Genomic DNA, 27,847 nt, shown 5'->3' on the forward strand with positions numbered 1-27,847 from the left:
ATATATCTCGAAATACGTTCTCCACTGGTCGTCATTTTGACCAGTGACGTAGATTCGGCAGGTGGAAATTATTTCGAGACATCGACAACGTCCTTTCCTCTCTTCGGGAAGCGTTTATCCGCGCGCGCGCACGTACGTATGTATCTCAATTGTCCGCAGGACTCGGAGTTGTGCATTTCTTTGGGACTGAGTCTACAATATCTTCGAATGACGGTGGTCTGTTGGCTGGCTGCGATGTGTCATCACCTTTACGCCACCGTCGCCTCGATCCCGCGCCGCGACGACCTGCCAACCTACCTCAAGTACAGCGTCTTCGCCTGGGGTGCACCGTTCCTCAACCTCGGAGTTGCCACGTTTCTACAGATCCGCGAAGCGAACGACATTTGGAACATCGCGGAACTTACGCCCTTCAATTGCTGGTAACGCATTTTTTTCTCCAGCTTTTAGACCGTGAAACTTTCACCCGCGCAGACTCGGGCAAACCTTTTATCCAGCTACCGATTACAAACATCGAGCACCGGTTAAACGACATTTTGTATCCGTTACCAGAGTAGGATTCGACCTACGAACATCAATATTTCCCAACGAACGAATCAAAACTTAACCGTCCGATCGAATAAACGTCGAAAATGAATCGTTACACGTTACTTTTGGTCGTCGTTGTTTCCTCGAATCGAATCTCTGCATCCTCGTTATATCACGATGCTGCGAAAACTTTTGTTCACGGGTAAAGAACGTTCCATTTGAACTTTTATCATTATTTTCCATCTCCCCGCAAGACCGTAAACTAATAAGACGTTCTTCCTCGGACGATCGCGGCAAATATTATATAAGTGGAACGAACAACTCGCGCAAGATACGAGAATACTCTCGCTTCGTCGTTCTTGGGAAACAAATTTCATTCCGATATATCTATCCGGAATGAAATATTTTTCCACGATTCGAGGATCGCCCGAACGGGCTAATCGTTGGCATCGGTGCGCAGAGAAAATCTTACGCGGTAAACGTGATCATCGTGGCCCGAGCCACGCTCCGATTTTTCACCTACGAACCTTGCAAAATATTTTACCTTTCCCCGAAACTGCCTGCATTTTACGACCTAAAGGAGAGAATTGACGGAAATAATGCCGATAGTGACGGTGAACGTTGAAAAGAAGATATCGAAATAATATTACCGCAGAGACGGATCAAAATCCGATACATTTTCGAAAAAGAACGCAAAACGGAACTTCTTCTATCGCGCGTAACCGACAACGAGTCCTTTCTTCCCTCTTTGCCGATTGCTTTCGACGGTGGTTCCAGAGACGCGTTTCGAGTCGAACATTCGATACGATCGATCGTAGTGTTCTTTCGCGGACGGTTACGCGAATAAGAGAATATCGTTGCAAGAATGGAACGATGTATTATCGAAAATATGAACGAAAATTATATTTTCGACCAAACCGAACATACATTTCGAAGCTTCATTTTTTTCCCCCTTTGCTTCGTGTACCGAGAAATTTTCGAACAAAACCTTCGACGATCGTCGTACCGTCTACCCTAGTCCTCGGCCAGAAACCCCGAAACAACGGCAGTCCTTCCTCGACTCTTCGTTCCACGAGCACCGACTTTTCGCCAAAACTCTGCAACGTATAGTATCGTTTTACATTTACCACGATAAAAGTTCGAAACCTCGAATAGTTTCGATAACGCTTCGTACCTTTGCACCTTTTTCGATCGGACCGTCCAAGTACGCAACATTTCTCCCATCTCTCTCCGTATCGGATCTCTTCGGGAAAAGAGACTCGCATTTTCCGAAATACGTGCCAGTAACGCGTCTGTAGAGTTGAAAATTGCGATTATTCGTAGGCGTAATATTATGCACCTACAATTTCTGTCTCTAACGAATGAATTATTATTATTATTATTATTATTATTATTATTATTATTATTATTATTATTATTATTATTATTATTATTATTATTATTATTATTATTATTATTATTATTATTATTATTATTATTATTATTATTATTATTATTATTATTATTATTATTATTATTATTATTATTATTATTATTATTATTATTATTATTATTATTATTATTATTATTATTATTATTATTATTATTATTATTATTATTATTATTATTATTATTATTATTATTATTATTATTATTATTATTATTATTATTATTATTATTATTATTATTATTATTATTATTATTATTATTATTATTATTATTATTATTATTATTTGTTTGTTTGTTTGTCACAGGTTTCTGGGTACGAAGGCAACGATTTACGCTTACGGTTTGCCGGTGGTCCTGCTGCTTCTTACTGCGGGCTACTACTTAATCAAAGCTGCGATCGTATCCAGGTATAAACTCACGATAAATATTCGCTAAATTAGTCTCGCCTTCCATCGATTTTCGAAGAAAATTACCAATTTTTGTCGACTACGATACGCGGCACTCGAAACGAAATAAAAAACGATCCTGCTTCGTTTTCGCGTCAAAGATTTTGTAGAGCGGAACGTTCGATTCCGACGAAATCGAAGAAACAATCGAAGGGTATCGCGACAAGGTCTTTTTTCGTTGAGAAGCGATTCACTTGCACACGAAAAATTGTCCACCTGCTGCACTTCGGATCGTTGACGAAAATCCTGTCCAGGAAAACCACGGAGATGTTTTTTCTCTGCCAATTTGCACAGATACACCTGCAGCATGCAGCTGGAAATCAAGCAACGCGAGAAAATGAAGAGAAGAAGAGCACTGCAGCTGATACTGTTTTTGAAAATCAGCATGATAGTGGGTCTAGTGGCCGGTTGCGGAGTCGCGTCCAGAGTATGGAAAGTTCCTTTCCTGTGGGCCGTGTTTTGCACAGGCCATTCCCTACAGGTGAGAGATCATTTTCTTTTCGCTTTTTATCGTGTATTTGTTGCGGTTTCACGTTCGAACGTTACCTCTCGAAAGTTAACGAGGGGATTAAAATCGTCTGGTATTCGACGCGGTATTGTTATTCGTTTGGTCTCCTTCCCGTTTGGTTGGTCCGTGCCGTGTCGTGCCGTGTCGTGCCGTGCCGTGCCGTTGCGACAAGTTTTCCCGTTGTCGCGCGCTCTTCCGCAAAACGAAGAAACCGAACCTCCAACTTTGGGGATTACGAATACGAGAGGGATATCGGATAGCGAAGCTTTGCGCTCTGCCGAGTGAATTTTAAGTTGGAAAGAATACGCTCACGACTCTCTTCTCAATGCGATTTCGTGGAGGCGAAAACGCAACACGTTGGACGACCTCGCACCGTTGGGCGTTGCGACCGCATTCCGAGTTTCACCGGCGATCGAAAGGAAACGTGTCGAAACGAGCCGTTCGTTTTCGAGTAAAAGCATAAAACGCGATGGTAAAAACATCGTCCGCTAAACGATCGAAAAGTTTCGAGTAGACACCTAGCGTTCGTAACTGTATCTTCGGGAGGTTCGAATGCTCGATCGAGGGTACTCCCGAAAATCGAAAACGTAGTCAGTTTGGCCGTAGAAGCTTGCTTCGTTCGAGACCGTGGGACCGCGAAACGACCACGTTTCCAACGTGACGTGACATTCGAGTCGAAGGCGAGTCGTAAACGTAAAGACTTCTCGACGGAGCTTCTTTCGCGAGGAGCCGAGTGCTCTCGACGGAGAAGGATTTTTCCCCACGGAAGAACCTTCGAACACGCCGCAGAGATCCCGTACTTCTTTACCGATCGGTTATTCGATTCCCTTTCACTCGATTATTCTTTTCTTATCCACGCTTCTCGGTTCTCGGTTCTCGTTTCGCTTCCTCCTTTCCAGATTTTCTTCCTCCTTTCGACAGTTTCCCGGTAACCACCTTCGGGAAAATGCCAAACAACCGGTAATTTGTCTTCGGTGGTGCGCGACGCGTTCTTTCGACGAACGAACGTTTCGCGATTCGTCGACGCGAACGGTTCCGGATCGAAGTGCAACGAGGGCCTCGAAACCGTTTCGATCCGTTCGCTACGTTGACAAAGGTTTGCGCGCTTCGAGATAGAAACGTGGAAAATCGTCTTTACCGAAGCCAATTCGCGAGAAACAATACTTTGAAACGTCGGAGCGAAATGGCTGAAAATTGGGACGAGCAACGGGAACTCGAGGACGGACCGTTGGCAAACGCGAAACATCTGTACCGTAACGAAAGCGAATTATTTATACGAAACGAAGCGGACGCTTTTGCTCGAAACTCGTGCTCGAGAGAGAGACAGTTCCCGGGGCGACGGCGCGAAGAACACCCCAAGAAGAGAGTAACTCGTAAACAGGGAACTGTAAAATTTTCATAACGAGTGGGATCTCGCGTCGACGCGGTAACAAAATTTTTACGCTCGCGTTTCGCGCGACAAAACGAGAAACGAGAAACGAGAAACGAGAAACGAGAAACGAGAAACGAGAAACGAGAAACGAGAAACGAGAGGAGACCAACGCGAAAATCTCCATGGTAAACGTTCCTACCAACGAACTCGGTAACCGCCGCCGCGTTACTCCAAATTTCCAGATCGCTTCCTAATATTTTTCCAAGGATCGAGGCATCGTTCGACTCGTTCGATAATCGGAACGCGTACACCGAACGCACCGTTGATCTTCGAATGAAAATTTCTATCTTCCGAGCACAGAAATCGATAAACCGTCATAGGGAAAATTGATGGGTCGCAAGACCGATCGCGTAATAGGTACCGTTCATCGCGGGCAACTTAGCCGTCGGGACGGTACAGGGGCCAGGGTAGAAATTTCCATCGAGAAGCGAATTTCCGCTTCCACGACCGAGTCCACTGCAGTGTCTTTGATTCGTCCGGTTTCCGAAGGTTCGCTTTTTCGAAAACAGCAGACTCGTGATCGCCGCGCTTCGAAAAACACAAGTTAACGATTACGAGGAACAACGTCGCCCCGTTCGACGGTATTACGGATTGTCGCGGATCCGCGATTCCCAATGTGTTCGAATTTAAACGACACGATACGCAACTGCGGGTACAGTCGCGATTCGTCCCGTCCATCGGACCTATTTACAAATCGAAGGAATATATCCTCGTTCGGCTCGACGAGAAAATCGAGTAACGCTAACGAAGGAACGTCGTTCGATGAAACCGAGATGCAGACCTCGTAGACGGTGTTACGCGCGCGTTCCACTTACGTGGACGATACATCGGATATCGAGTAATCGGATGCTTACGATTTCTGTTTCACGCTTCGTTGGAACAGGGCCTGGCCGTAGCGTTGTCCGTCGCGTGCAACTGCAGAGTTTTAAAGGTCTACGCCAGGAAATCGTACAGGCAGCCGAAGCAGCAGGTAAATCGAATCTTTTCTTCGGTCCTTAACGAAGGAGGAACTCGAGCATTCGAAACAAGAGCGTACAGCGATCGGATTACGGCGTTGCGAGCTACTCGTCTGCCGAGAGCGAAGCTCGTCCTTTTTGTCAACGCGTGGACGGAACACGGTCGAATATTTTTTCGTTTCGTTCGAATTCGCGACAACGTCTTCGTAATCGTCGATCGTCGATCGTCGATCGTCGATCGTCGATAGTGTCGCGACAGCTGACGCGAAAATCGTTGCTTTCTTTTTTCAGATCGCGCAGTCGAACAGCAGCATGCAGTTGCTCGCACCTGCCCCGGATCCGGTATAGATCGAGGCGCAATTGCGAACGAAACGCGACTCGACGACTGCCGGAACGACGAACGAAACAGCGGAAAATAGAGAGGGACACATCCCCGTCTATTCTAGGAATTCGACTATTTTTTCACCGGTACATCTTTCGCGATCTCTCCGAAAGAACGTTCGGATCACTCGATCGTTGGAAAGAAAACCCGGAGGGCTCCGATTTCCAAGATTTCTCCGGTCCGAAAGTACTCCGAAACCGTAGCTCCGAAATTTTCGTTTGCATTCGCCAACCGCAAATTCGGCGAAACGAACCTCGGACGAAGAAATCGAGATACGACGAACAACTAGATAGCGACGATTTGCTTTACATTGCGATCTCCTCGCTGCGGTCCGAGGACTTGGGCCGAACGGAACCGGAACCGGAGCCGTCCGAGCGGAAAACTCGAGAAATTCGATTTCACGTATATTCTTGCGGCCCGCGAACCAGAACCTCGAAACAGTTGTGTCAACGTATCGTCGCTGATGTATCGCGATCTTTGTATTTTCTACGCATGGTATCGCGCACCGCTGAAACAACCTCGAATCGAGTAAAAGTGATCTCGATCGTAGGAGAAACATGTAACATATCTACATCTGCCGTGTTCGCGCGCGCGCTTACGGTTCTCGAGAACAAGAACATCTCCGTTCGCTCGTATTTGCTACGCACGGTAATTTTAGAAACTGACTCGGCCCAAGTATTTTGCCAATCGATTTTTCACCACCTACCGAAATTATTCTCCAAAGATACGATCGCGTTTATCTCGCTTTTACCGTGGTCGAATCGATTCTTCTCGTCCACGAGTAGAGAACAACGGCCCGATCGATTTCTAGAACCACCGCGTCTACCTACACGAACTCGTTACACGGCTCGATAAGGGAATCCCTGACCAAAATCAAAGAAACCCGGTTATCGTGTAATTGTCTCCGATCGAAGGGTCCCCAAACGTCCAAACGAACACCGATACCGCGTTTTTCGATGGGATTCGTAGACGATGACTGTTATCGGGGAAGCCGCAAGGGTACTCGAGAAATTGAAATGGAACGGTGAATATCGATCTAGCGCGAAAGGAGGAATCTACCCTGTATACAACGCGCGTTCCCCGCGGTTTTGCGGCTGGCATTCCCCTGCGATGCAATTAACACTCGGTAATGACCTATGCGATCGCATTGGTACGCGCAACAACCACCGGCACTTGGTAACTGTAAACGCATTCTAATTACGAGGAAATAAATATTATTTTCAAGTCCCAACGGAGAAGCAACCAGAGATTCCTCTTCGAAGTAGGAATTTGGCGAGCGGACTGCGCGAACCCCTCTTTTCGTCTTCGCTCTCTCGATCGATCGACTCGATTCGACTCGATTCGACTCGTTCTTTTTATTTATTTCTCTCCTTTGTTATTCGACCGATGTGACACCGTCCGATAGTCGTGGACGTCGCGCAAACGTCGATACCGTATGCTTCCCGGGCTCTCGATCGAATTTCGAAACTCGATCTCGAAATCGATGGGCGTCGCGCGTCTCTGATCGCGAGAACGATTCATTTACGCGAGTTCGCCGACGTTGTTTCGATACTCGTCCGTGGATTGCCCGTTGAAATGGGAATTCTCAGCGGTGACGTTGACGCGTCGATCGATGAACGACCATTTAAGATGAAGAATCGCGTCGACGAATACTCTCGACCGGGATCGAAACGATAGAAACCGGTGAAAAATCAAAGGTTTTCGTTTCGTTAAGGCGATCTCGAGCGGACGAACGTCTGCGATCGATATTCGATCTTCGAACTTCGATCTTCGATCTTCGAGTTGCGAGCGTTTAAAAAATCTTTGCAAACACGGTTGCATCGATAGCTACGTATTCGTTGAACCGGAACCATTTCTCGATCGTTCCGAGCAAGAAAAAAGACAAAAGAAACGCCGACCGAAACCGTTCGCGTCCTCTCTTCCTATGCTACGAGCAACTTGACGTTTAATTATCGGGAGTAGCACCGCGGACCGATAGCTAGTACGCGGAACTTATTGCTTTGCTCGCGCTCGTAAACGGTCCTCTTTTATTGGCTCAACGTACATACAGGTACCGGCAGCATCGAGCTCGAGGAGCGATCGAATTCTCGTTCCGTTCGAGGTGTAAGCAGTGTCCGTAGAATACATCGCGCGACATTACATTCCCGAGGACATCGATGAAAACGTTTTCGAGAGCGAGTGTCTATTGTTTCGTTGAACCAGGAGAATATGAAACCCGAACAACGAGAAAGTGGAACTAAAGTAAAAAAGAGAACGCTTTGCGTTCCGGGTTTACCGAGTACGTACAAGTATGTACACGTTACTCGCACCTTGCAGAACCTGCCTTGAACGTCGAACCCATTATTCGTTCGTCGGATTATGTATCGATCGTCTAGCAAAATAGGTTGGATCGTCGACGGGAAAAGTGTCGCGAACGTTGTATCAAAAATGTTGGATAACAGATTTATCGATCGAAGAACAAATGTAGACGTAGAACGTCTGTCCAATCGATGGTTAACGTACTCTTTGAACGGATCGTATAAAACGGCCTCGGTTGACATTCCAACTTCTTGGTTCTTTGAAACGGTAGTTGAAGTAGTACGCGATAGAAATCGAGATATTTTACGTTTTCAACATTCTTTATTGTCGAACACGTATCTATGGTACGTACATACAAAACGGTAAACGTACCGTATCGTACGACTCGATAAAATACCAAACCTCCGGTGCCGAGTTCGAGAAACTGTCACCGTTAGAGCCAAAGGTCACACCACTTTTTCATAATGATTTTTAAAATATCCCGTACGCGTCAACACCGAGCAAACCACCGCTCGCTTCGCAACGTTTCCACCTAAAATTCGGTAGCTCGCATTCAAATTAACGTCCCGGCATCGAAGTCGACGATCGCACTCGAAATTTTGTGAGAGAAATTGCGAATAGACGTCGATAATGAATAGAACGTTCGTTCGAACGATAAAAGCCCCCTGGTTTTCTCCAGGGGCGAGGAGAAATATTTACAACTCAAAGGCATTGAATTAGCGCAGAGTTGGTATTTTCCGGTATCCCACGGTTTCAAGAAGGGATCGAGAATACGTAATAAGTTTTATATTAATACGGAAGAGAGAGAGAAAGAGAGAGAGAGAGAGAGAGAGAGAGAGAGAGAGAGAGAGAGAGAGAGAAAAGTCGAGTTTCGGTGCCAGAATGTCTGGAGCCGCTGAACATCGACCCGTTTATATTCGCAAACAGAATGGTACCACGATGTATGTACATACCAGTATATACGTACTCGTTCAGAGAATTCAAGGCCGCCGTTACTGGCCTACAAACAGCTGGAAGCACGGTAGATGCTAACTACGACGATACCACGCACGGACTAATAGGTATTTGGGCATCGACGAGTAGAGAGTAAACGTGGAAAAGAGAGAAGGTCGAGAATCAACGGAACGCGAGAACGCAGTTTCGCCCATTTGATATCGATTCAGTGTCGATCGCCTCGGCATCGCGCAAATTCTTCTTTGAATGAAAAACGCACTCGAGGTGAAACCTATAATCCGACCGAACACGAAAGATGCATTACGAAACGGCTAAGAACGAGGAACGTTCTCTCGTTCTTTTATCGCTAACCACCGTTTCGAGCTAAATATCGACCTACGACGAAAGATTTACGTATACGAAATGCATCCTATTATGCGAGACCCCGCTTCGACGGTAATTTGAGGACACAACGAACGATTAAAAACGTTCGTATAAACATGTGCCCTATTTGACCTTGTTCCCAAGGTATAATCATTTTTATACTCCTGTAATACAAAATTGCTTAACTTCGTAGCGCTCGAAATGAAATTTGATTACCGAATATAACCGAATTTGAGTCATTTTACTCATAAAACAGAATTCAATGATGTTAACGAACACCAAAGAGCATTGTGTACAAATACTTTGTCAAAATCACTTGTACTGTACAGTTTGCGATTAAGCATATTACAAAAGTAATATAGATCTTATTACTATAGTTGATAAAACAAAGTTAAATAGAACACACGTTTGTAGCAATTTTTCTCATTGTTTTTGTATCCTCGACAATCGCTAAAGTATCTAGGTCCAACGACACATATGTACATATGTAGAAATCAATGACTATTTAGACGAAACCTAACATTAGATCGGTTGGGAGCCCCCACCTCTCTCTCTCTCTCTCTCTCTCTATCTTTCTCTCTACTGGCGAGTGCAGCAGGAAACCACTAGAAACAGTTATTATCTTGTTAATTGTAACATTAAATAACCTCGTATTTCGTTCAAAAATTAACTGGAAAAACACATTTTGATCGTTTGATCCTTATAAATATTAAAACAACGATAAAAGTTTAGTCGTGACATCTGGCGTAACTAAGTTGTTGAACAAACGGTTGATAAAAGTACCGACTGTCGATAAGTAAAATGCAGAACGTACAACAGTACCATCGATTTTTGCCGTGTCCGGGAGAAAATCGTCAATCCCGACACCAACGAAGACACTTCCTTCGAAAAGATACCTTGGTTGGTGCCAAAGTTAGTCACTTTCTCTTCGAACGGCAACAATTAAAAGGATCCCGGTCTACCTTCGACTTGCAAACTATGCATACAGCGTGAACAAAAATAACAACTCGGTTCAGAATTTTTTTTATTTCTTACTGCAATAACGTTTTATTCGTTCTATCAATAGCGCACACTTTTCGGTTCACCCTCGAAGGGAACGAGAAACGACGTCACGTTTCTCGTAAGAATGTTATAAAATAATGTCGTTATGAACTTTACCAAACCAATATACCGTATAAAAATCTATTGCCTTTACATTCGTCGCTAATATTTTTAAGTCGTTTGAAATATAATTTTTTTTCGCACAAAACGTATTAACATTCGCTTCCCATTCCAGTTTTTCCCACAACCATTCCGTATTCTCTTAGCGATTATTTAACTAAGATATAACCTACGTATTAAAAACCGCGTACGCTTAAAACTTACCGTGTTCGTAACACCGAAGTAATGCCTATTAATTCGTACTTATTCAAATTTCATTAATTGAACGATCCTGAATTTTATGCGTATATTTGCGCTAATTGCGAGCTTTTATCATTTTTAAAAACTTGTAGATAGCTGCGGGATCCGAACGCATCATGTTTCAACGAATGAATGTTCGATCGTTTTATTTTCTCTTTCTATTAATAAATTCCAAACTCGTTAAAAATTCCACAATAATTATCTTATTCGAAAAAAAATTACAATCTCAAAACTGCCATCATTCACCACCGAACTATTCGCATTAAAATTTTGGTTTCTATCAAATACTCGCACATATCTAACGTACGAATAGAATTAAATGTTAAATCGCATGATACTGTGAAAATAAGTTCAGTAGTATCGAGTTTTGCGAGCAATACACAGGATGTCGAATAATACAAGAAACCTGAACCAAACCAAACGTCGTTATCCGATACATTTACATAGGACAAATCGTTTCGAAAATCTTTCTCGAAAAATTGTACAAGCATGCGCGCGTCTAGACGTAATATATTTACGCTTTCAACGATCTACGGTGGTTTGCTAATTAATTTCTGTATCTCTATCGATAATTATGTATATAGACTGCTTTAACAAAAGAAAACAATCTCCGATTCAGTTTTTTTTTTTTTTTTTTTTTTTTGAACTCGTAACAAGAATTAAAGTAGCCTGTTACAAGAACGAATACACTTGAAATTGTAAATACATCGTAAAAATTCTAATATCGAACCTCATAGGCATATTTTCATCCATACATGCTAATCATCTATATACTTATGTATAGATAAAATATGTTTACCATTTATTTACCTAAAAAAGGGGGTAAATCTTTAATTAATTTAATGTCGTTAAACGTCATTTTTTTTTTTTTTTTTTTGATTCGATAAGGGAAAACACGTTTGAGGCTATACTTCATATATATCTTATATAAGACAGTGCGCTCACGCTGGCACACACCACGTTCCGATCCTTTACGCTACTGTCGGAGATAAGATCAATTGCCACACACGAAGCTTAACCTTAACTATGTACACGCGTATCGCATTTGATTTTAATCTCTCGTCGAAGCGACGCTTCGTCTCGTCGAGTTATGTTACCGATAAGAAAAAGAAAAAGAAAAAGAAAAAGAAAAAGAAAAAGAAAAAGAAAAAGAAAAAGAAAAAGAAAAAAAAGAAAAAGTACATGGAATGGCAAATCCCATCTATCTCTTTATGATACAGTAATTAGCGGAAGTATGTGTGATTCGGCTAAAATCAATTTCGCCAATTTTTTTTTTCTTTCTGGTGCCCTGGCTTACAAACTTTAAGTCATTCCAGCGACGTTCGATTAAATTAAGAATTTATCCGACGTACAATCTGACAAAGTCTGTTTAAAACACTTCTAAAGAACGTTGGGCCGAAGTTGCTTCTCGTTTACGTAGACTAAAAGATATACGAGCGCGATCGAAACAACTTGCTTCTCCTGATTGCACACGCTTCAACATTCGAACGTTCGATGATCAGATTTATCATTCCATTTCTGTGCCTCCTTGAGAAATGTAAATCTTTTAATCATAGTGCATTGAATTATATAATCTATCTGTACACTTACAACCGTTCAAATACACAATAATATCAACATATTTAATATTGGACCATTATGAACAAAAAAGATGCTTAATAGATAGATTTACAGATCACAGAACATCAACGTGTCACGAAATTCTATAGCGAAAAATACATATGCACACGCCCATCTTACGATAATTTTTTTTTCGAAAGATAGAAACGAAACACATTTCGTTAAAGTGTTAGTTACAAAGTATCAAAGAAAACTAAATAATTAAAAAATGATAAATCGGTTAATATTAGTAACATTATGCAAGGAAGGAAACAATATATATTACGCTACGACGCGTTTTTCAGAAATTTTATTTCTGCATTCCATGAAAAAGAGAAATCGTTTCACCATAATTCTCATATATTCCATTTCATTCAGTCATTATTTATATAAGATAAGGTATTACAGTAATTTGCTATGTACGAATTAATTTCAGCTACTTCCATATCAGATCTGAATTGAAGACTGTTATTGGTAGACTCCGACCTCAGCTCTGATTTGAAAACAACTTGTATCTATATAAGTCCATATTAAATATATTTTACAATAATATTATCATTGTACATGAACAACGTATGCTCTACACCTCGCTTTGCTATCGTCGACTAACCAGTGCATCGAGCAGCAATTTTTCTCTATCAGAATAAAAGTGAATTAAAACAATTACTCTATGGTGTGCTCAACACCATCGAATACCCGGAGATAAACATGTATTTAGTCTGGCAACGAATGTGCAGTGTAAACGCATTTCCGTGTTTCGTCTTCGAATTAAAAGAGGAAATAAAATTAAGCTCGCGTGCGCTGATTAGAATAACGATTGGCAAGAAGGTGTCAATTTGTTGTTAAAATAGACGAGGGTACTGGATTTGTAACCCCAATGTGTGCGCCGCCCCTGGTACCTGCTACAGTAAAATGAATATTTTATAAAAAATAGTTCTACTTTCTAAAGAAGCTACAACTATATTTTAACAACGCTTTTTACGATCAAATTTTCTTTAAAGATCTTTCGGATAGTATATAATAGTCCTGCGTCCTTAGAAAAGAATGAAAATGTATTTGAAAATTTACTTTGAAAATATCTCACTTCGCGATAATGAACAATAACGATAATTAATTTTTGAATTCGTACACTGATAAATTGTAAACCCTCTCAACGTGCTGATAACAACCGAATATTACACGAAATTATGAACTTAAATATATATTTGAATAAACCATGCAAGTATATGAAATTAAATGTACTTTTCTTGTCGAGTTTTTATCGAATTATTATATCCAAAAATATAAAAATCAAATTTTCTCACTCTCTTCCTTTGGAATCATTTGACAAAGATCGATAAACAATCAAAGAAACAATTGTAAAAGAATGCTTACATGAAGCTGGTAAACAGGCGAAAGGAGGTTATTCCTTGTTCTCTTCGGTAGTAGTGGTATTAGAGGGGTTTTGAGAGTCTGTTGAAGACGAGGGTGGCGCTTCTGCCATTGTGTCTGTCGCATCTTGACTCGAATCCGAGCTATCCTTTATGTCTTCCTCCTTTTTCTCTTCACTGACACTAGTACTTTTAGTTTCTTCCGCAAAATCTTCCGATTCTTCTGTTATCTTTTCCTCCTTGAAGTTAGACTCCGCTGTCTTTTCAGTAGTTTCTTTACTATCTGTTTTCGCAACGCTTTTGCCGTCGCTATCAGCCAACTTTTCTGTTTCCTCCTTACTCTCGTCCACGTCCATTTTCATAGATTCCTCCTCGGAATGCTTTTCGCTCTTATTGTTTGCTGCTTCCTCGTCCGTATTATTCTCGTTGTTTTTCTCTTGCCGTTTAGGACGCCCGCGTCCACGACCAGTACTCTTTGTTGATGTTTCCCTCTTTTCTTTTTTAGGCGGAGATGGCACAGGTGTCGACGAGCTAAGACCTCGTGCTGAACTACGTGTACGTCTCCTTCCTTCCATTTCCCCAACAGATGCATTTAAATCCTATAATTAAAAATTAAAAATTATTAAGTAGAAATATTGCGTATAAAGAATCGTATATTTCGACCATTTTTCAAATTTCATTTTTCGATCAAATAATTCATATTACATCGGTTAATATTATATTATAATTTTGTAACGCCCTATAAATAGTATATAAAATTAAGAATACATCATTTTCATTATCATATTCGATCAAAACAGATGCTGATCCCATTTTAATTTTTCATTTCGATCTATTCATTATTTCTTCACTTTTTTCGACGTAATCCTTAAAACGATCACTTACGTCGGTATTAAAAAAAGGTTTGTGAATTAAATTCAATTTTTGGAAAGAGACCGATTTGCGAAAAAAGTTGAAAACTTCGTTATCTAGAAGAATCAAAGACAAAGTAACAGAGTTTACGAATACGTGCAAATTAAACTCCAAAAAAGGTAGAGCAGAAAGATTAACGTTGAATGTACGTTAACAGTTGAAGTAATAATAACGAATATGCCAACCGATCTGGAAAGCACAGATGGCTATTCATAATTGGCGGTCGTAAGCGTATTGGTAGTACATTCTCCCCTCCAAAGACTTGAGAGAATTCCCCTTCATCCCTACTCCCTTCCATCATACCCCCACTCTTAACACCCTTCTACTCACGTAGGCAGCCAGAGTCAACAGGGAGGCTAAATGGAGGGAAACAACCTGGTAAAGGGCTGAACCTTGAGCCCTTAAACCTTAGATGATTTTCGAACTTTCGATGAACCGCGATTCTAACTGTTTCATCTAATAACAAAGCAAAAACGAGACACACCTTTATGAGTTGTTCCCCTTCCTGAGCTGTCCTTTCGAGTGTGGAAAGCCTTTTCGTACCTCCTCGTTTATTTTTCGTTGGAGTTGGTTTCTCTTCTGCGGAATGGTCCTGAAAATATTTCATTGTTACATTTCATTCAACTTCGATAATTGGAAACACGAGAAAAAAATTCATCAGAGTCGCTCGATTGTAACTCCACGTAGGACAAACGTTGTCGACAGTGCGAAAATGAACCGTGATCGTTTTAAGGATTACGTCGAACTACGAGAAGAAAAAAAAAAAAACTCGACGATAATTACTTGCGCGATAAGATTATCAAGGACCGTTGAACTACTCAGGGTACGCGCTAAGTTTGTTTAAGTTTCCCGCCATTTTGGCAAGTCGATATGTATTTCTAGCGTCGTAGTCTCTAAGGATGTACCTAAGAGGCTCGCATTTTCGTAAAAAACGCGTGGCATATAATCCTGCCACCGAAACCCGTTTTCCGCCTATTTGATACAGTCCTATCGCTGCTGACCAGCGACTCTCTTCGTTACGAGAGTCACAAATAAAAAACATCCACCATCTTTGCTAATGAAGGACAAACGGCGCAGCTTTGAAAAATTACCGAGTCTGTGGCCACGCGGAATAAGGCAACCTTGTTCTATGATCGTACGAGTTCAAACCTCGCGTAATCACTCTCCGAGCAACGTTCCTTCGTCGTAGCACACGTTATCGTATCGAATTTTCGAGAGAATGAGCGTCTCCTTGTATTCGAGGGGAGCACACGCCGCCTTAGCATGAAAACTCGGCTTGATGAAGATGTTTCTCGCGCTTCCGTCCACTTACCTTCGACACATCCTCGATGCTGTTGTCGTTCTTGCTCTCCGCCTTGATCTCGGACATTTCCTCGCGATCGAATCACTCAAAAACACTGGAAAAACCGCGATTTCTCGACAAGAATTCGTGCTGAGCCCGGTCGCACTGTTTATACGATAAGCAAAGATGGCGGTTAGCGTGGGTCACGTGACATATCGTCAAACGTAGAGCGGGAGTTCAGAGCGCCGCCTCGCGATTAACTGAGTAATTCGACACGTAGCGACGCAACGTATCGCAACGCATACGGGAACATTTTAAATTGTATCGTTCGATTTTTACTTTATATTATACCTCCCCGTACTTGCCGGCTACCTTATCTCACGATATCCTCTTCGACCTAGTCGACGGGATTCGTTAATACAATAAATTAACTCAAGCAGCCTTCAAGTTTTTTCTTTAAAACGATAAAAGCGTTCGACTATTGAATTCCAGCATTACAATTGAGAAATGAAATGAAACACAAAGTACATCCATCCGATCATACGTCTTTTGTACTTTTACAAACACCATATCGGAAAATACCCTTGATACGTTTCCACTGTGGTATATTTCTTTTTATTTATTACCTACCTTTAGACGTAAGAAACAAAAACATTTTGTGTCCATTGTTTTCAATTATTATGATCGGCGATTCATCAAACACACAAATTGACTCACTTGTCATACGAGTTTCGAGTATTAGTAATATTGACATCGATGTAGATTGGTATCAAAAGAAAACGACATTGTCGTCCTTTTTACTTCAAAGTAAAGGAAAGCGGATATATACAATTATTTAAAACTAGATAGTATGCCAATTTAACATAAACTATCGAAGTAAGCTTTTGTCACTTTAAGGCACAGTAATTAAATATGTGACCATTAAAGAATATTGTACAACAGTTTTCTGTACAATTTTTCACACATCATTATATCTGTTCCTTTTAATTCTTGTATAGAAATATTTTTCTGTTTCATAATTATACGTAAATCCACAGATAATGTCAAATCATCAAGTTATTAACTTTGAAACAAAGTTATATATTATATTTGTCCTCTAAATCTGAATGTCAATTTAATGAGTTGGCATTCTTCTAAACCAAAATCTTGCTCTAAAATCATCACTGCACGTCAAAAATGCTGGAGCAGTTGGAGAATGAACTATCAGTCTTACTGGACCATTGTGTCCCAATGACAATAATTGTTTTCTAGATGCATTTCGAGAATTCCAAGCACATAGCGATGTTGTAGCTTCATCAGGAAACATAACATAATCTTCAGTATGATTAAAAATAGCTTGTGCTTTGTGTTCTTGTTTACCTACCAAAAGGTAGCAATTAATTACATTAAACACAATGTACAATATAGTGATAAAATAATCAACAGCAATTTATATTGCGCGTATATTCTGAATATACTCTGGGTTTTACTTTTTACCTGTAGTTCCAGCACCTGTATACGCTATTAAACATCTGCTAGTAGATAATTCCCACAATTTTATTAAAGAATCTTTCCCTGATGATAGTAAGTACTGAAACCCAAAATTATAAAGTTAAATAATTCTTATTTAAAAGACTATACTGTGTCATGGATATGAAACATTCCTCAAATGCAACGAACCTTTCCATTTCTTGTAAATGTTACTGAACACACTTCGTAGCCATCGTGCGCTTTTACAAAGGTATTTATACAACGATTTGACACACCATCCCACAATTTGATACTTCCATCTTTACCGGCCGACGCATAAGTTTTTGCATCTGGAGAATATTTGATACTAGTTATTCCAGCAGTGTGTTGATGGCTCGGTATACTACAGACGGAACACAGTGCTGTATTAACATCGTACAGTCTGACAACTGGATGATTAGTTCCAACAACTAAAAAATCACCAGTTGGATGAAAAGATAAGCATCGTATCTGATCCGCATCTGTAATAGTTCTAAATGCCTTTTTCACGCTGGCCTTGCTAAAATCAAATAGCTTAATGGAAAAATCTCTGCTACCAGACACAAGAATAGGATCTCTTGGATGAAATTCCAGACACGTCACTTCTTCCAAATGATCGTACAGTGTTCTTATAACTGGATGACCACCTGTTTGATCTCCAGGTGCCATTTCATCTGGAGCAGACTTAGCTAACATTCTATCGACATCCAAAATTTTAATCGATGCATCCACTGATCCAGTTGCTATTAATTGACCATCCGCAGAAAATGCTCCTGCTCTACAATTTCCTTTGTGAGAAGTAACATAGGCAGTTTCGTATTGCGCTGGTTCTGGTGCTTGAGTCTGAGCTTCTGTCTCAAATTCTAAATCTAGACCAGGTCCCAAAGTATTATCGAACGTTGAAGGAAATGTAGATAAGTTACTCGTATCCTTTTTAGAACGATCAGGTTCGTGTGCTAATCCAATCAACATTAAATGAAGTAAACGATCAGACGGAGGACATGGAGGTTCTGCCTGAATTATATTTGACAGTTGCACAGCCAATGTCTGGTGTCCGTCGTAAAATAATTGACTGAAACATTTATTATACGTTATCAGCATGTTTTAATCTACATGTAAACAAAATTATACAAATGTGCTTTTTCATGAAATAATTTTACACAGATCGAAGTAATACAAATAATTGTTTGTATAATTTCTGGTAAATAATTAATGGCTAATCAGCATGCATCTAAAGAAAATGGAAATATGTAACCTGATCATAAGTCTGTAAAGCAATTCTCTGCTTTTTATAATATTCTTCGGATCCACTTCAGGTTCCTTCATTGTGTCCAAATTCTGTATTTTACGAAGAGCTATCTAATCTCGCCTGTTTCCGGTAGAATGCACTAAATTATCGTCAAAACGCCCATCAATCGATGCCTTTGATTTTCGAGGTTATATGTCGTTGTTGTTAACTGATTCAATAATTACGTTTACCAGTTAGTTTCCACCCAATTTATTCAATTGGTCTATCTGTTTGTTTAAAGGCAAACCTCTACCAATAGAAACAGTTCTTTAGACGTGAAAAATCAACAGAAAACCGCATGAAGAAACTGTCAGAATGGCCGATGTGCACGAGTGCTCGAAGTCTAGTCAGAATTTTTCGAACGAGAGAAACGTGCACAGGGTGAAACTCAAGAAATTATTATCCTCCAAATATATTGTCAGAAAGAGACAACCCTTTAGTTTACCAGGAAAACGGAACAAGGATATATTTGTAACTAATAAAACTAACTTTAAGGTAATATTTGCCAGGAGATTATAACCTTGTCTTTTGTCATTGTCAATAGTACTAAAAATTAAAATACAATTATTGTATAATTTGATCCACGATTTTGTACTATGCTATCGATATTTGTAAACTTCTAAATACGTAATCTAAATATTTAAGTATATTTGCATTTGTGACTTTGCATTCAATATATGTAACTTGTTAGGATAGTGGTAGAATAAAACAGGTACATACCTATAAGTGATTTGTTTCTTTAACTTTAATTAACTTTACCTTTTTTTTTTTTTTTTTTTTTATATAATAAAAGGCACAATTGAAGAAATGTGAAAAACTTCTCAGCGGTGGTATCTCAGAAGTGATTATACACGGCCTTGGTGCTGCTGTATATAGAGCTTGCAATTTAGCCCTTCAGTTAAAGGAGATTCATTACGGCGGAGTAGAATTAGACATTAAAACTTCTACTACATCTATCATTGGTAGACAAGTATTTTAAATTATGGATAATATTATACTTAAGCATGTATGATAACAATGTTACAATTTTATTGCAGATGACTTTGAACCTCTCGATGATAGCGCAGACTACGAGACAATTAATAGAAATAATTCAGCTGTACACATCCGTGTGTTTAGAAAATTTTCAATAGGTAGTCTTAAATATCAAGAATAAAGTGTCATAAATTTCAAAGTAGTATCATTTTTTAGCACTAAATGATAAATAATAAATTAAAGACTTTTGCAATCAAAAAAATGAAAAAGTGATGGTAAATCAATAGTTGTGTCAGATTTGGTTCTTTTAAAATGATATTTTCTTTAAGCGAATTAGTGCATTGGCTAGGCTTAACTATCTTCGAGATATGGATAAATTTAGTTTCATTGTCAATTTTCACAATGTTACTAGCCCTTAAGCTAGATGATAATTATTTCATGGGTAATGCAGGATGGTGGATAGTATTTTCACCACTTTTTGTCGCGGATGGTTTGAACACTTATTTTTGTGCAATCATTTTCATAAGGATGCACATGGAAGGAATGATTAAAATCGCTATTCTAAGAGCAGTGTGGAGCCTTATATCATTACTTTTAATATTTGTTTTCAAATATCTTCTTTGCAAGAAGCTAACAGGACAAAGCACTTTGGAATACTCAGAGGTGCTGAGTCCTATATTCATCCTTCTGCAATTAATTGCAGTTAGAGCATGTCAGCTTCATTGATCAGCAAAAACTATTATAAATATATTGAGTTAAAAATAGAATTTTTATAAAAATCAGTTACTACATATATAGAAGCTGAATTTCGTTTGTAGAAAATACGACATAAAAGTTGAAGAGAAAAATACAACATTTTTAGTAGTAATAATTGAATTATTATTTATATTCGTTTTTTGTGTTATTCATATATTAATTTACTATTCGAAAAGTAGTATGTTCACAATGTTTAACAAAGCATTTAAAACTAAGACTCATGCGCAAACGACAGAATGTAAATATTGCATTGTAATAAAGGACGGTATGTTTGTACTAGTGTCTTTTAATCTGTGCCATATCTATGAAACATCTATAAACTTTAAGACGTATTTATAAAGATGTCTTACTATGTTACAATTCTTAATATTTCGTTGTTAACATATGGTATGTTAACAAACTTAACAGCATTTATTTAAGTTCATTTCTTGAAGAAATTTTAATACCGTCTTTTTAGTACCAATAGTCTTTATTTAAAAGTCAATTGTTATATCGTATGGTTTATTGAAATCAGAAAGTCCCGTTGGTCGCGCGCAATGGATGTCGCAGAAAATTACAGAAAGGTAATTGATTTGAATCTAAATATAGACTTGGTTTGTACTACTGCTGATCATTCATTAGAGAGAAATCGTGTCTTCTTACAATTAGATTTAAATAATTTCTCACAATTATTTATTAATAGTAACACGTAATAATGAATAATGATTATTTATACTATTGAGGAATTTATTGAAAAATTTCTAAAGATTTTTTAAACGAATACTAGGAAAAGAAAAATTTGAAATTTTTATAGTTTATAATTTTCGACCAATTTTGGTACATAATTCTTGCATATGGATAAAGAAATGTATGTCTGTAAAAAAAGAAAAAAAAAAAAAAAAAAACAGGAGAGAGAAAATAACGTTCCGTATTAAAAAAAAGAAATATAAAAATATATTGAGTCAAGAATTTTAAATGAATAAAGTGACACACATACGAATACAACAAGATAATGATAAACAATAAAATAAAATTAATTTGATATATTTTTAGTAGTGCTCTACTTAAATTCTAAAGATAAACAATCGACGAGCGTAAAGCTTAGGATAGTCTGAACTCTCCCTCCAATCCTCTTTGTGTAAAATCAATATTTCTAACAAGGGGTGAGAGAAGGATACGAGATCGAGGGTATCCGCGAATTGGAGAAGGGGTGCGAGTCCGGCTGGACTATAGGCAAAGCCTGTTGCTGCTGCCACATTTCAAAGTACGTCCTTGCGATAACTTGCTCACAATTGAATAAAATTCGTTTGTCTATCTTTATAGTTCACGAATCAGAATAACAGTTAGTGATGTGCTGTGGACATCAATCCAGAGATTATGGATAGGTTGACTAATTGGACTCATGGTCAGTTTTTCCTTATACTATCTTTTCAGTTGCAATAATGCAACTATATAATACTTTTCTATTGCTATTTGAGAATGTATATTAATAGAAATTTAGTAGCAAACATTTGAATCAATATAAAAGAAACTAGTCAAGTTTATAATTATTTTATGATCCTTTATTTATAATTTACAATTAATAGATAATATATCTGTTTTACCATTTATTTTAATAAATATGTCAATCAATTTGTCAATCGTTTTATTCAATATTCATTTTTTGAGTAGCACAGAAATTTAATTAAATTTCACTTTTAAAAACCAATGTTGTTTAATTACTTTTACTTTATCAATAGGCATGAATATAACATCATCGACATCAATACCTGGAGAAAATTGTGTCTCAAATTCATCGACATCTTCGATTTTAGACAAATTGCTAGTCGTTGCTCCATCGTTGATTTCAGTAAATCAAGAACTAAAATGGATTTTTCTTTTACATACATATGGTTTTGCGTGCCTCTTCTTTGTACTCGCATTTTACACATTTTTATCTATTCTACATTTAAGGTATATATGAAAACATTGTTTATAAACAGTGTAATTAAAGATATGAAAATTTTACATCTTTTTCTTAGGTCTCTTATATCAAGCCGACCTTTTATGTCGACTATTAATATGTTTTTATGTATACTTGGAGCGTCAAGAGCAACTTGCCTCTTCATAGATCCATATAATCTTAAAGATATCATGCCCAAAATCATTGGATCGATAGTATGGGATATTGGATTTCCCTGTGTAACATCTGCCTTTAGTCTCATACAATTGGCTTTCCTTCAGTTAACTCAGGTAATTTTAATGTTATCAAAATTGTGGACATTATATAAAAGTAATTTAATATATAACTTGAGAAATTTTCAGCTTAAATTCGGACCAGAAAGAATACAAAAAGAATCTTGTCTTAGTTTAATTATAACAGGACACTTTTTTTTTGTGATAGCCAGTGACATCGTTCTTACTTCTCATAATTGTTATATGGTAAAATATATGGTCCAAACAGTGTTCCTTATCTGGAGTATTCTTTTATATTTAATATTTTTACGCACAGGATATAAAATAATTAATTTATTACAAACTGTGCCAAGTAGTATGTTGCTCAGAGACAATTTCAATACTCATCAGAAAGGTTTGTTTTACATTCCAACTTTTACCCCTTATCAAACGATTTATAGACGATTCGGGAATAATAATCTCTATTAATACTATTAAAGAAATTATTTAATATTTTCTTTAGGTATTATGCAACTGGCTATGTTAGCACCTTATAGTAATTTAGCATCATCCGTCGCCGCCGCCTTGGTGCCTACTTTGCTTAGTCCTAAAGTTAAAGACACAGAAGAAACAGAACCTCCAACTTTTACAATTGATTCAGAGAAAAATTCTAAAGGTAACAAAATTGATGAATGTAAAGACAAAAGACAAATTTCCAAAATTATAATTTTTGTTATAGATCGACTTATGAAAACATCCAAGAAAGAAGAACATACTCAAAAAGAATCTGACAAGTCTCCTTGTAAGAATCCTTTGTCTCAAAGTGAAAAGATAGCTCCTGTATCAACAGTGCCAGAAGTATATGTCAGGCCTCCAACACCTACGCCGTCGACGGCTAATCTACCTATAATAACAGTGTCCAGTCCAAGTCGAAGGAGTTCTATAGGCAGCAGACGGAGTAGCGATGCATCAAGATCTTCCCGTAGAAATTCGGAATGCAGCGTTAGATTTATAAACGAAGAGAACATTTCTACATCGGAGTGTCGACGCAGCTCTGATTTTAGTCCTAAGCATTCACCCGACATTGTAAGACGACGATCTCCGGATAGGATGTCCAGGAGACATTCTGAAAATGTAACTCCTTTAGGGAGCATTAGGGACTTGAGACGGTGCTCTGATTTTTCTCATGAAAAAAACAGAAGTTCTCAATTTGCCGCTAAGTTGAAAAGGAACAGTGATTTTGGAAACAGAACACCTAGACGAATGTTACCTACAAATGAACATCACAAACTACCTAAAGTTGTGGATTTAAGCCCTGCAGGTAGAATTTACATTTCGAACTAGCAAAATGGAGTACATATAAAATATTGTGCGCACAAGATTCGTCGAATTATTTTTGTACATTATTTACGAACAACTTATTTCTTAATTATATTTCAGGTTCAAGACGTAACTCGGACAGTAGCGGTTTTGTTAGAACCGAACTACGTAGAAACTCTGACATCTCTTTTCGGCGTAATTCTGAACTTTGTCAAATCAAGCCATTAGACCTAAATCGACAAAATAGCGACATAAGTATTAGAACTTTGAGTAGAAGTCCTACTCATGGTCGCAGTATAGTTCCTGAAAAAATTGAGATACAAGAAAAATCTGAATCCGATTCAGATCAGCCTGACTGTAGTGAAAAGGCGGCTCTAATGACGGAAAAGAATAAAGATAAGGATGATGACGGAAAAGGGCGAAAGAAAAATTTATCCTGGAAAAACGAAAAAGAGAAAGAAGATACCGAAGATATAACAGTTGAGACTAATTTACTTCCTGAAAGTACTGCATCTGATGGAAAAATCACGGTACTTTTAGTTACTTTTTCATTCGTTTCAACATAAATTTTCTGCCAATTAGTAACATTTCTTTTATTCTAACGTATTTTTGTTACATTATTTTGCATATTTAAACATTGCCTTCCAGAGTAGCGACTTCACACTTCATTCGATATTGAACCACATTGCATACGTAAATAGAACCAAATCCGACACACCTCTGCATATACTAGAAGCAAACACTGCAGCAGTTAGGAGGTCACAAATCCAAAAAGTATTGAATGTCACGTATGCAACTGCAATCTTAGGAATCATTTTATGTATTACAGACGTTGCTCGTATCTTTGGACCATACGGTAATTTACTATAGAATACAATATTACTATTATTCAGATTTATTAAGTACATATTAGCAATGCATGTTACATTGTACTGTATATGTTTTTTTTTTTTTTTTTTTTTTTTTTTCCTCAATATGAAATTATTAATATGTAAAAGTTTTGATGTATACAGTAATCCCCATATAAATTTTGACGAACGAGTTCGTTCCTTTATATTTATTCGGGGATGATACTATTTTCCTATCTCCGGTTAAGGCCACATTTTGCGTGTACAATAGTTTCCGAATAACTAAACCAAATCGGGATCGTTACAATTCAGTTATTCAATTTTATTAGCATTTTCATTTCAAAAATCGACCTTCATATCTCGGGCTGCAATGAAACCGAGCCATACGTAAACTGTCCAACGAGGGGAGTGAACGAAATAAACCAAGAGTGAGCGCGTCTTGTATTATATGCATCTGGTGGCTGAAATTAAAAGCGATGCTACACACGTATTGATGTGATTCTCGTGAGAGTATTATCAATGGTTTCGTGAGTTTTTCCCAATAAAAATAAGTTCACACGACCTTATTCGGACTATTTTTTATGTATACATAGTTGAAAGTTTTTTAAAAATTATTCAATGAACGTATAATTAAAATTAATTAAAATACGATTATGTTTGATGTCATTTTAATTGGTAAACTTTCCTCAATCCATTGATATTATTCTCATAATGATGCTATGATAAATATGGAAATTTTTATTTTTATTTGTAAGTGAAAATTGATCTCGTGTAGCTATCTTATTGCTCTTGTTAAATAAATTGTAACAGCGGTAGGAATGATTGTTATTTTTAAGAGGGAGTTACTGCGGATAAATATTTTTAAAACTAAATTGTTAGAAAAGAACAATCTTTGTGTTCACATTTTTAGGACTTCTAGCTGAGACTGTGAAATATGGTACACGACCAGTTGTTGCACAATATCCAATACCGTGGCCCTGGTTTGTGTATCAAACTGTGTGTAGAGGTATAGAACTGACAATGGGTTGGACAATGGCAAGTATTACTAAGCAACCATCAATAAGTCCACGACATCAGTATCTGAGCGGTTACCCTAATTATAATGTACATGTGAAACGAGGTAATAATCCTTATATATGAAGCAATATATTTTTAAGTCAAGGATCAATGAATTGAAATATCAAAGTAAATATTTTTCAACATTTATATTTTACTTGTGTTTATATTTAAAAACTTGTAAGTGTATATTAGTCATATTCTTTTACAATTATTAATATTTTTCTACATCTCAGAGTTGAATGAAATCTTATTTATGTCGATATTTTAAAGTAAAAAGAAAATGTGAAAAAAAAAAAGTTTTTCTTGGTGGAGACAAGACCGAAAATTATTTGAAACGTAACAATAATATTTTTCTTTTATATTTAAAATCATTCAAAGATTATAACAGAATCATAGTATAGTAATTTTATTGATAAAATAAAAATAACAAATCTAATAAAATGTTATTTAAATAAATATAGCAATAGATGAGTACATTGTTCCAAACAAGAATGTGTGTTCTACATACCATCTTATATATATATAAAATTTTTTTAAAAATGTGATATATATCACATTTTTAAAAAAGCTTTATAAGAAAGATATTCTTCTGAAGAATATATTTTGATTGAAAACTATCTCTATTCTTCAAATTAGAAAATTAGTTTTTCAAAAAAGTACTAATCTGATAATATTTTAGGTTTCTGCTCTTTCACTAAATTCTTATAAAAAATGTATTGGTACCAGAGATAAAATCTATTCATATTACAATAATATAATGAATCTTTAATAGAAAAGAACTACTATTTCCTAATGAAAAAATCATTCTGAAATCTGTACATAAAAGATACATTATATGTAGTAGCAGGTAAATCACTCATAAGAAATTTTTACTTTACATCAACTGCACCAATTGATAATTAGTAGTAATAATACCAGTTCAAGATTGAAGTGCCCTACTATTAAATGTTTAAAACAGATTCTTTATAACTGATGCATAATCAATTTATCAGCAAATGCAAGTTGTAACAGTGTTGTGATTCTATATGTGATACACGATTTATTTGTCTAGAATAGGAGACCCTTTTACGCTTATGTAAGTGTTAAATACCAACATATTACCTTATGAGACAAGAGACTGGCAAATGTGAATTATTTATTATTGCAAAGATATACTATTTCGTTTATTCTTCTTCAAACTTTTATAGATTCTTTGAATACATTTATTGATCCTTTACTCAACTAGATCCTCGTGGTTTTCATATCTCAAAATCTTATACTTGACATTTCTAAGTGTTCAAGTGTAAGTCATGTCTTTTTGCAAATGATACCAATATTTCATCAGCATTCTAGCTACCTTACAATATAAGCACATCCTCAAACCTTTAATGACACCAGCTGTGATGTTTTCAAAAGAGACAGCTTACATCTTCTAACACTTTCAACATTCTCTGATAATTATTGGAAAAATAAGAATGGTGCAATATTATTTTACAATGTATTTTGATATTACGTACTTTTATTGAATAGAATATGTCAAAAACAAGGAACAATGTCAAAAGGACATTATTATTATTGGCTCCTAAGAAAATGTTCAGAGACAATGGAGCATGTAAACAATCGTGATTTGTAATTAATTAATGGTTTAAGTAATATTAATAAATAGGAACTATCATCAATATTAGAATTTTACATTAATTTAACTTACACAATTCTCGAAATGAATTTTTTCGTGTACTGTAATATTATTAAAGTGCAAAAACCTAAAATTTTCTAATTCTGTATATTCATATAATTAAGTGATTTTTGTACTTAGTTCTTTTAATATAACTGCGTATGCATTACTTTATTCATATAACAATAATTTTAATATTAAAATTTATATTACATTTACAATTTATATTACAGTATTATGAAATATAGACTCTACAAGACTACTTTCATACTTACACAAGCATGAAAGGTCTCACTGACTATTTGTTTAGAAACTACAATAGATCTTCGTGTATAACAGTATGTCATTAATGTTCAATGTGCCAAATACTTGTGTTAAATGTTTATAAAGGTCGACTTGTGTAGATTAGTCTTATAAACTTATTGATATAAATGAATATTTATATACAAATTCAATGTACAATAACAAAT

At 37.2% G+C, this 27,847-nt stretch overlaps 5 protein-coding genes across 15 annotated transcripts in view; 3 read left to right on the forward strand and 2 right to left on the reverse strand.

Moving 5' to 3' along the window:
* The window catches only part of LOC143145087 (adhesion G protein-coupled receptor E3), a 68,303-nt gene extending 54,803 nt beyond the window's left edge, over window positions 1-13,500 (forward strand). For 3 of the 4 annotated variants that reach the window (XM_076308125.1, XM_076308126.1, XM_076308127.1), the window contains 5 exons: window positions 160-419; window positions 2,259-2,360; window positions 2,694-2,880; window positions 5,223-5,309; window positions 5,587-13,498. In XM_076308125.1, coding sequence (XP_076164240.1) covers window positions 160-419; window positions 2,259-2,360; window positions 2,694-2,880; window positions 5,223-5,309; window positions 5,587-5,643 — 693 coding nt within the window. In that variant the 3' untranslated portion in view covers window positions 5,644-13,498. Of the gene's footprint in view, window positions 1-159; window positions 420-2,258; window positions 2,361-2,693; window positions 2,881-5,222; window positions 5,310-5,586 lie in introns of all 4 variants that reach the window. The other variant, XM_076308128.1, reaches the window with a different exon arrangement.
* LOC143145089 (uncharacterized) lies at window positions 10,300-16,070 on the reverse strand. The gene is made up of 4 exons (XM_076308129.1): window positions 15,887-16,070; window positions 15,059-15,166; window positions 13,667-14,261; window positions 10,300-13,194 (listed from the first exon to the last, which is right to left on the reverse strand). The coding sequence occupies exons 1-3, from the start codon at window positions 15,941-15,943 to the stop codon at window positions 13,695-13,697; spliced, it is 732 nt and encodes a 243-aa protein (XP_076164244.1). The 5' UTR covers window positions 15,944-16,070; the 3' UTR covers window positions 10,300-13,194; window positions 13,667-13,694.
* Window positions 16,071-16,437: 367 nt separating this feature from the next.
* Cstf50 (cleavage stimulation factor subunit 1 Cst50) lies at window positions 16,438-18,978 on the reverse strand. 2 transcript variants are annotated; one of them, XM_076308124.1, is made up of 5 exons: window positions 18,886-18,941; window positions 18,600-18,801; window positions 17,516-18,416; window positions 17,333-17,426; window positions 16,438-17,215 (listed from the first exon to the last, which is right to left on the reverse strand). In XM_076308124.1, exons 2-5 carry the CDS (start codon window positions 18,668-18,670, stop codon window positions 16,971-16,973), a joined length of 1,311 nt encoding a protein of 436 aa, XP_076164239.1. In that variant the 5' UTR covers window positions 18,671-18,801; window positions 18,886-18,941; the 3' UTR covers window positions 16,438-16,970. The 2 variants fall into 2 exon arrangements, with proteins under 2 accessions (XP_076164239.1, XP_076164238.1); XM_076308123.1 differs by having other exon boundaries at window positions 18,600-18,978.
* On the forward strand, window positions 18,600-20,639 carry LOC143145090 (transmembrane protein 203-like). Of its 4 annotated transcripts, XM_076308131.1 has the most exons (4): window positions 18,607-18,780; window positions 18,874-19,127; window positions 19,426-19,594; window positions 19,670-19,928. In XM_076308131.1, the coding sequence occupies exons 2-4, from the start codon at window positions 18,948-18,950 to the stop codon at window positions 19,786-19,788; spliced, it is 468 nt and encodes a 155-aa protein (XP_076164246.1). In that variant the 5' UTR covers window positions 18,607-18,780; window positions 18,874-18,947; the 3' UTR covers window positions 19,789-19,928. The 4 variants fall into 4 exon arrangements, with proteins under 4 accessions (XP_076164249.1, XP_076164246.1, XP_076164247.1 ...); XM_076308134.1 differs by lacking the exon at window positions 19,426-19,594 and having other exon boundaries at window positions 18,600-18,780; window positions 19,670-19,802; XM_076308132.1 differs by lacking the exon at window positions 18,607-18,780 and having other exon boundaries at window positions 18,801-19,127.
* An 85-nt stretch (window positions 20,640-20,724) lies between these two features.
* LOC143145085 (uncharacterized) lies at window positions 20,725-26,054 on the forward strand. Of its 4 annotated transcripts, none has more exons than XM_076308120.1 (9): window positions 20,725-20,926; window positions 21,399-21,747; window positions 22,082-22,295; window positions 22,364-22,574; window positions 22,647-22,911; window positions 23,020-23,817; window positions 23,937-24,346; window positions 24,465-24,672; window positions 25,575-26,054. In XM_076308120.1, exons 2-9 carry the CDS (start codon window positions 21,720-21,722, stop codon window positions 25,802-25,804), a joined length of 2,364 nt encoding a protein of 787 aa, XP_076164235.1. In that variant the 5' UTR covers window positions 20,725-20,926; window positions 21,399-21,719; the 3' UTR covers window positions 25,805-26,054. The 4 variants fall into 4 exon arrangements, with proteins under 4 accessions (XP_076164235.1, XP_076164236.1, XP_076164234.1 ...); XM_076308121.1 differs by lacking the exon at window positions 20,725-20,926 and having other exon boundaries at window positions 21,323-21,606; window positions 21,666-21,747; XM_076308122.1 differs by lacking the exon at window positions 20,725-20,926 and having other exon boundaries at window positions 21,326-21,747; window positions 23,020-23,172; window positions 23,236-23,817.
* Window positions 26,055-27,847: the final 1,793 nt, after the last annotated feature.

Source organism: Ptiloglossa arizonensis, chromosome 3 (genome assembly GCF_051014685.1).
Source record: "Ptiloglossa arizonensis isolate GNS036 chromosome 3, iyPtiAriz1_principal, whole genome shotgun sequence".
In the NCBI taxonomy this organism is placed as follows: domain Eukaryota; kingdom Metazoa; phylum Arthropoda; class Insecta; order Hymenoptera; family Colletidae; genus Ptiloglossa; species Ptiloglossa arizonensis.

Excerpts from the sequence above, each read along its gene's own strand:
- LOC143145085 (XM_076308120.1), top strand. The coding sequence starts at position 21,720 with ATGGATAGGTTGACTAATTGGACTCATG. Across the intron at positions 21,748-22,081 it reads GTTGACTAATTGGACTCATG|GCATGAATATAACATCATCG; the intron begins GTCAGTTTTTCC and ends CTTTATCAATAG. Across the intron at positions 22,912-23,019 it reads TTTCAATACTCATCAGAAAG|GTATTATGCAACTGGCTATG; the intron begins GTTTGTTTTACA and ends TATTTTCTTTAG.
- Cstf50 (XM_076308123.1), bottom strand. The coding sequence starts at position 18,670 with ATGAAGGAACCTGAAGTGGATCCGAAGAATATTATAAAAAGCAGAGAA. Across the intron at positions 18,417-18,599 it reads CTTTACAGACTTATGATCAG|TCAATTATTTTACGACGGAC; the intron begins GTTACATATTTC and ends TAAATGTTTCAG. Across the intron at positions 17,427-17,515 it reads CATTTACAAGAAATGGAAAG|TACTTACTATCATCAGGGAA; the intron begins GTTCGTTGCATT and ends TTTGGGTTTCAG.
- LOC143145089 (XM_076308129.1), bottom strand. The coding sequence starts at position 15,943 with ATGTCCGAGATCAAGGCGGAGAGCAAGAACGACAACAGCATCGAGGAT. Across the intron at positions 15,167-15,886 it reads GCATCGAGGATGTGTCGAAG|GACCATTCCGCAGAAGAGAA; the intron begins GTAAGTGGACGG and ends AAATATTTTCAG. Across the intron at positions 14,262-15,058 it reads AAGGGGAACAACTCATAAAG|GATTTAAATGCATCTGTTGG; the intron begins GTGTGTCTCGTT and ends TTTTAATTATAG.
- LOC143145090 (XM_076308131.1), top strand. The coding sequence starts at position 18,948 with ATGGCCGATGTGCACGAGTGCTCGAAGTCTAGTCAGAATTTTTCGAAC. Across the intron at positions 19,128-19,425 it reads CTAATAAAACTAACTTTAAG|GCACAATTGAAGAAATGTGA; the intron begins GTAATATTTGCC and ends ATATAATAAAAG. Across the intron at positions 19,595-19,669 it reads TTCTACTACATCTATCATTG|ATGACTTTGAACCTCTCGAT; the intron begins GTAGACAAGTAT and ends ATTTTATTGCAG.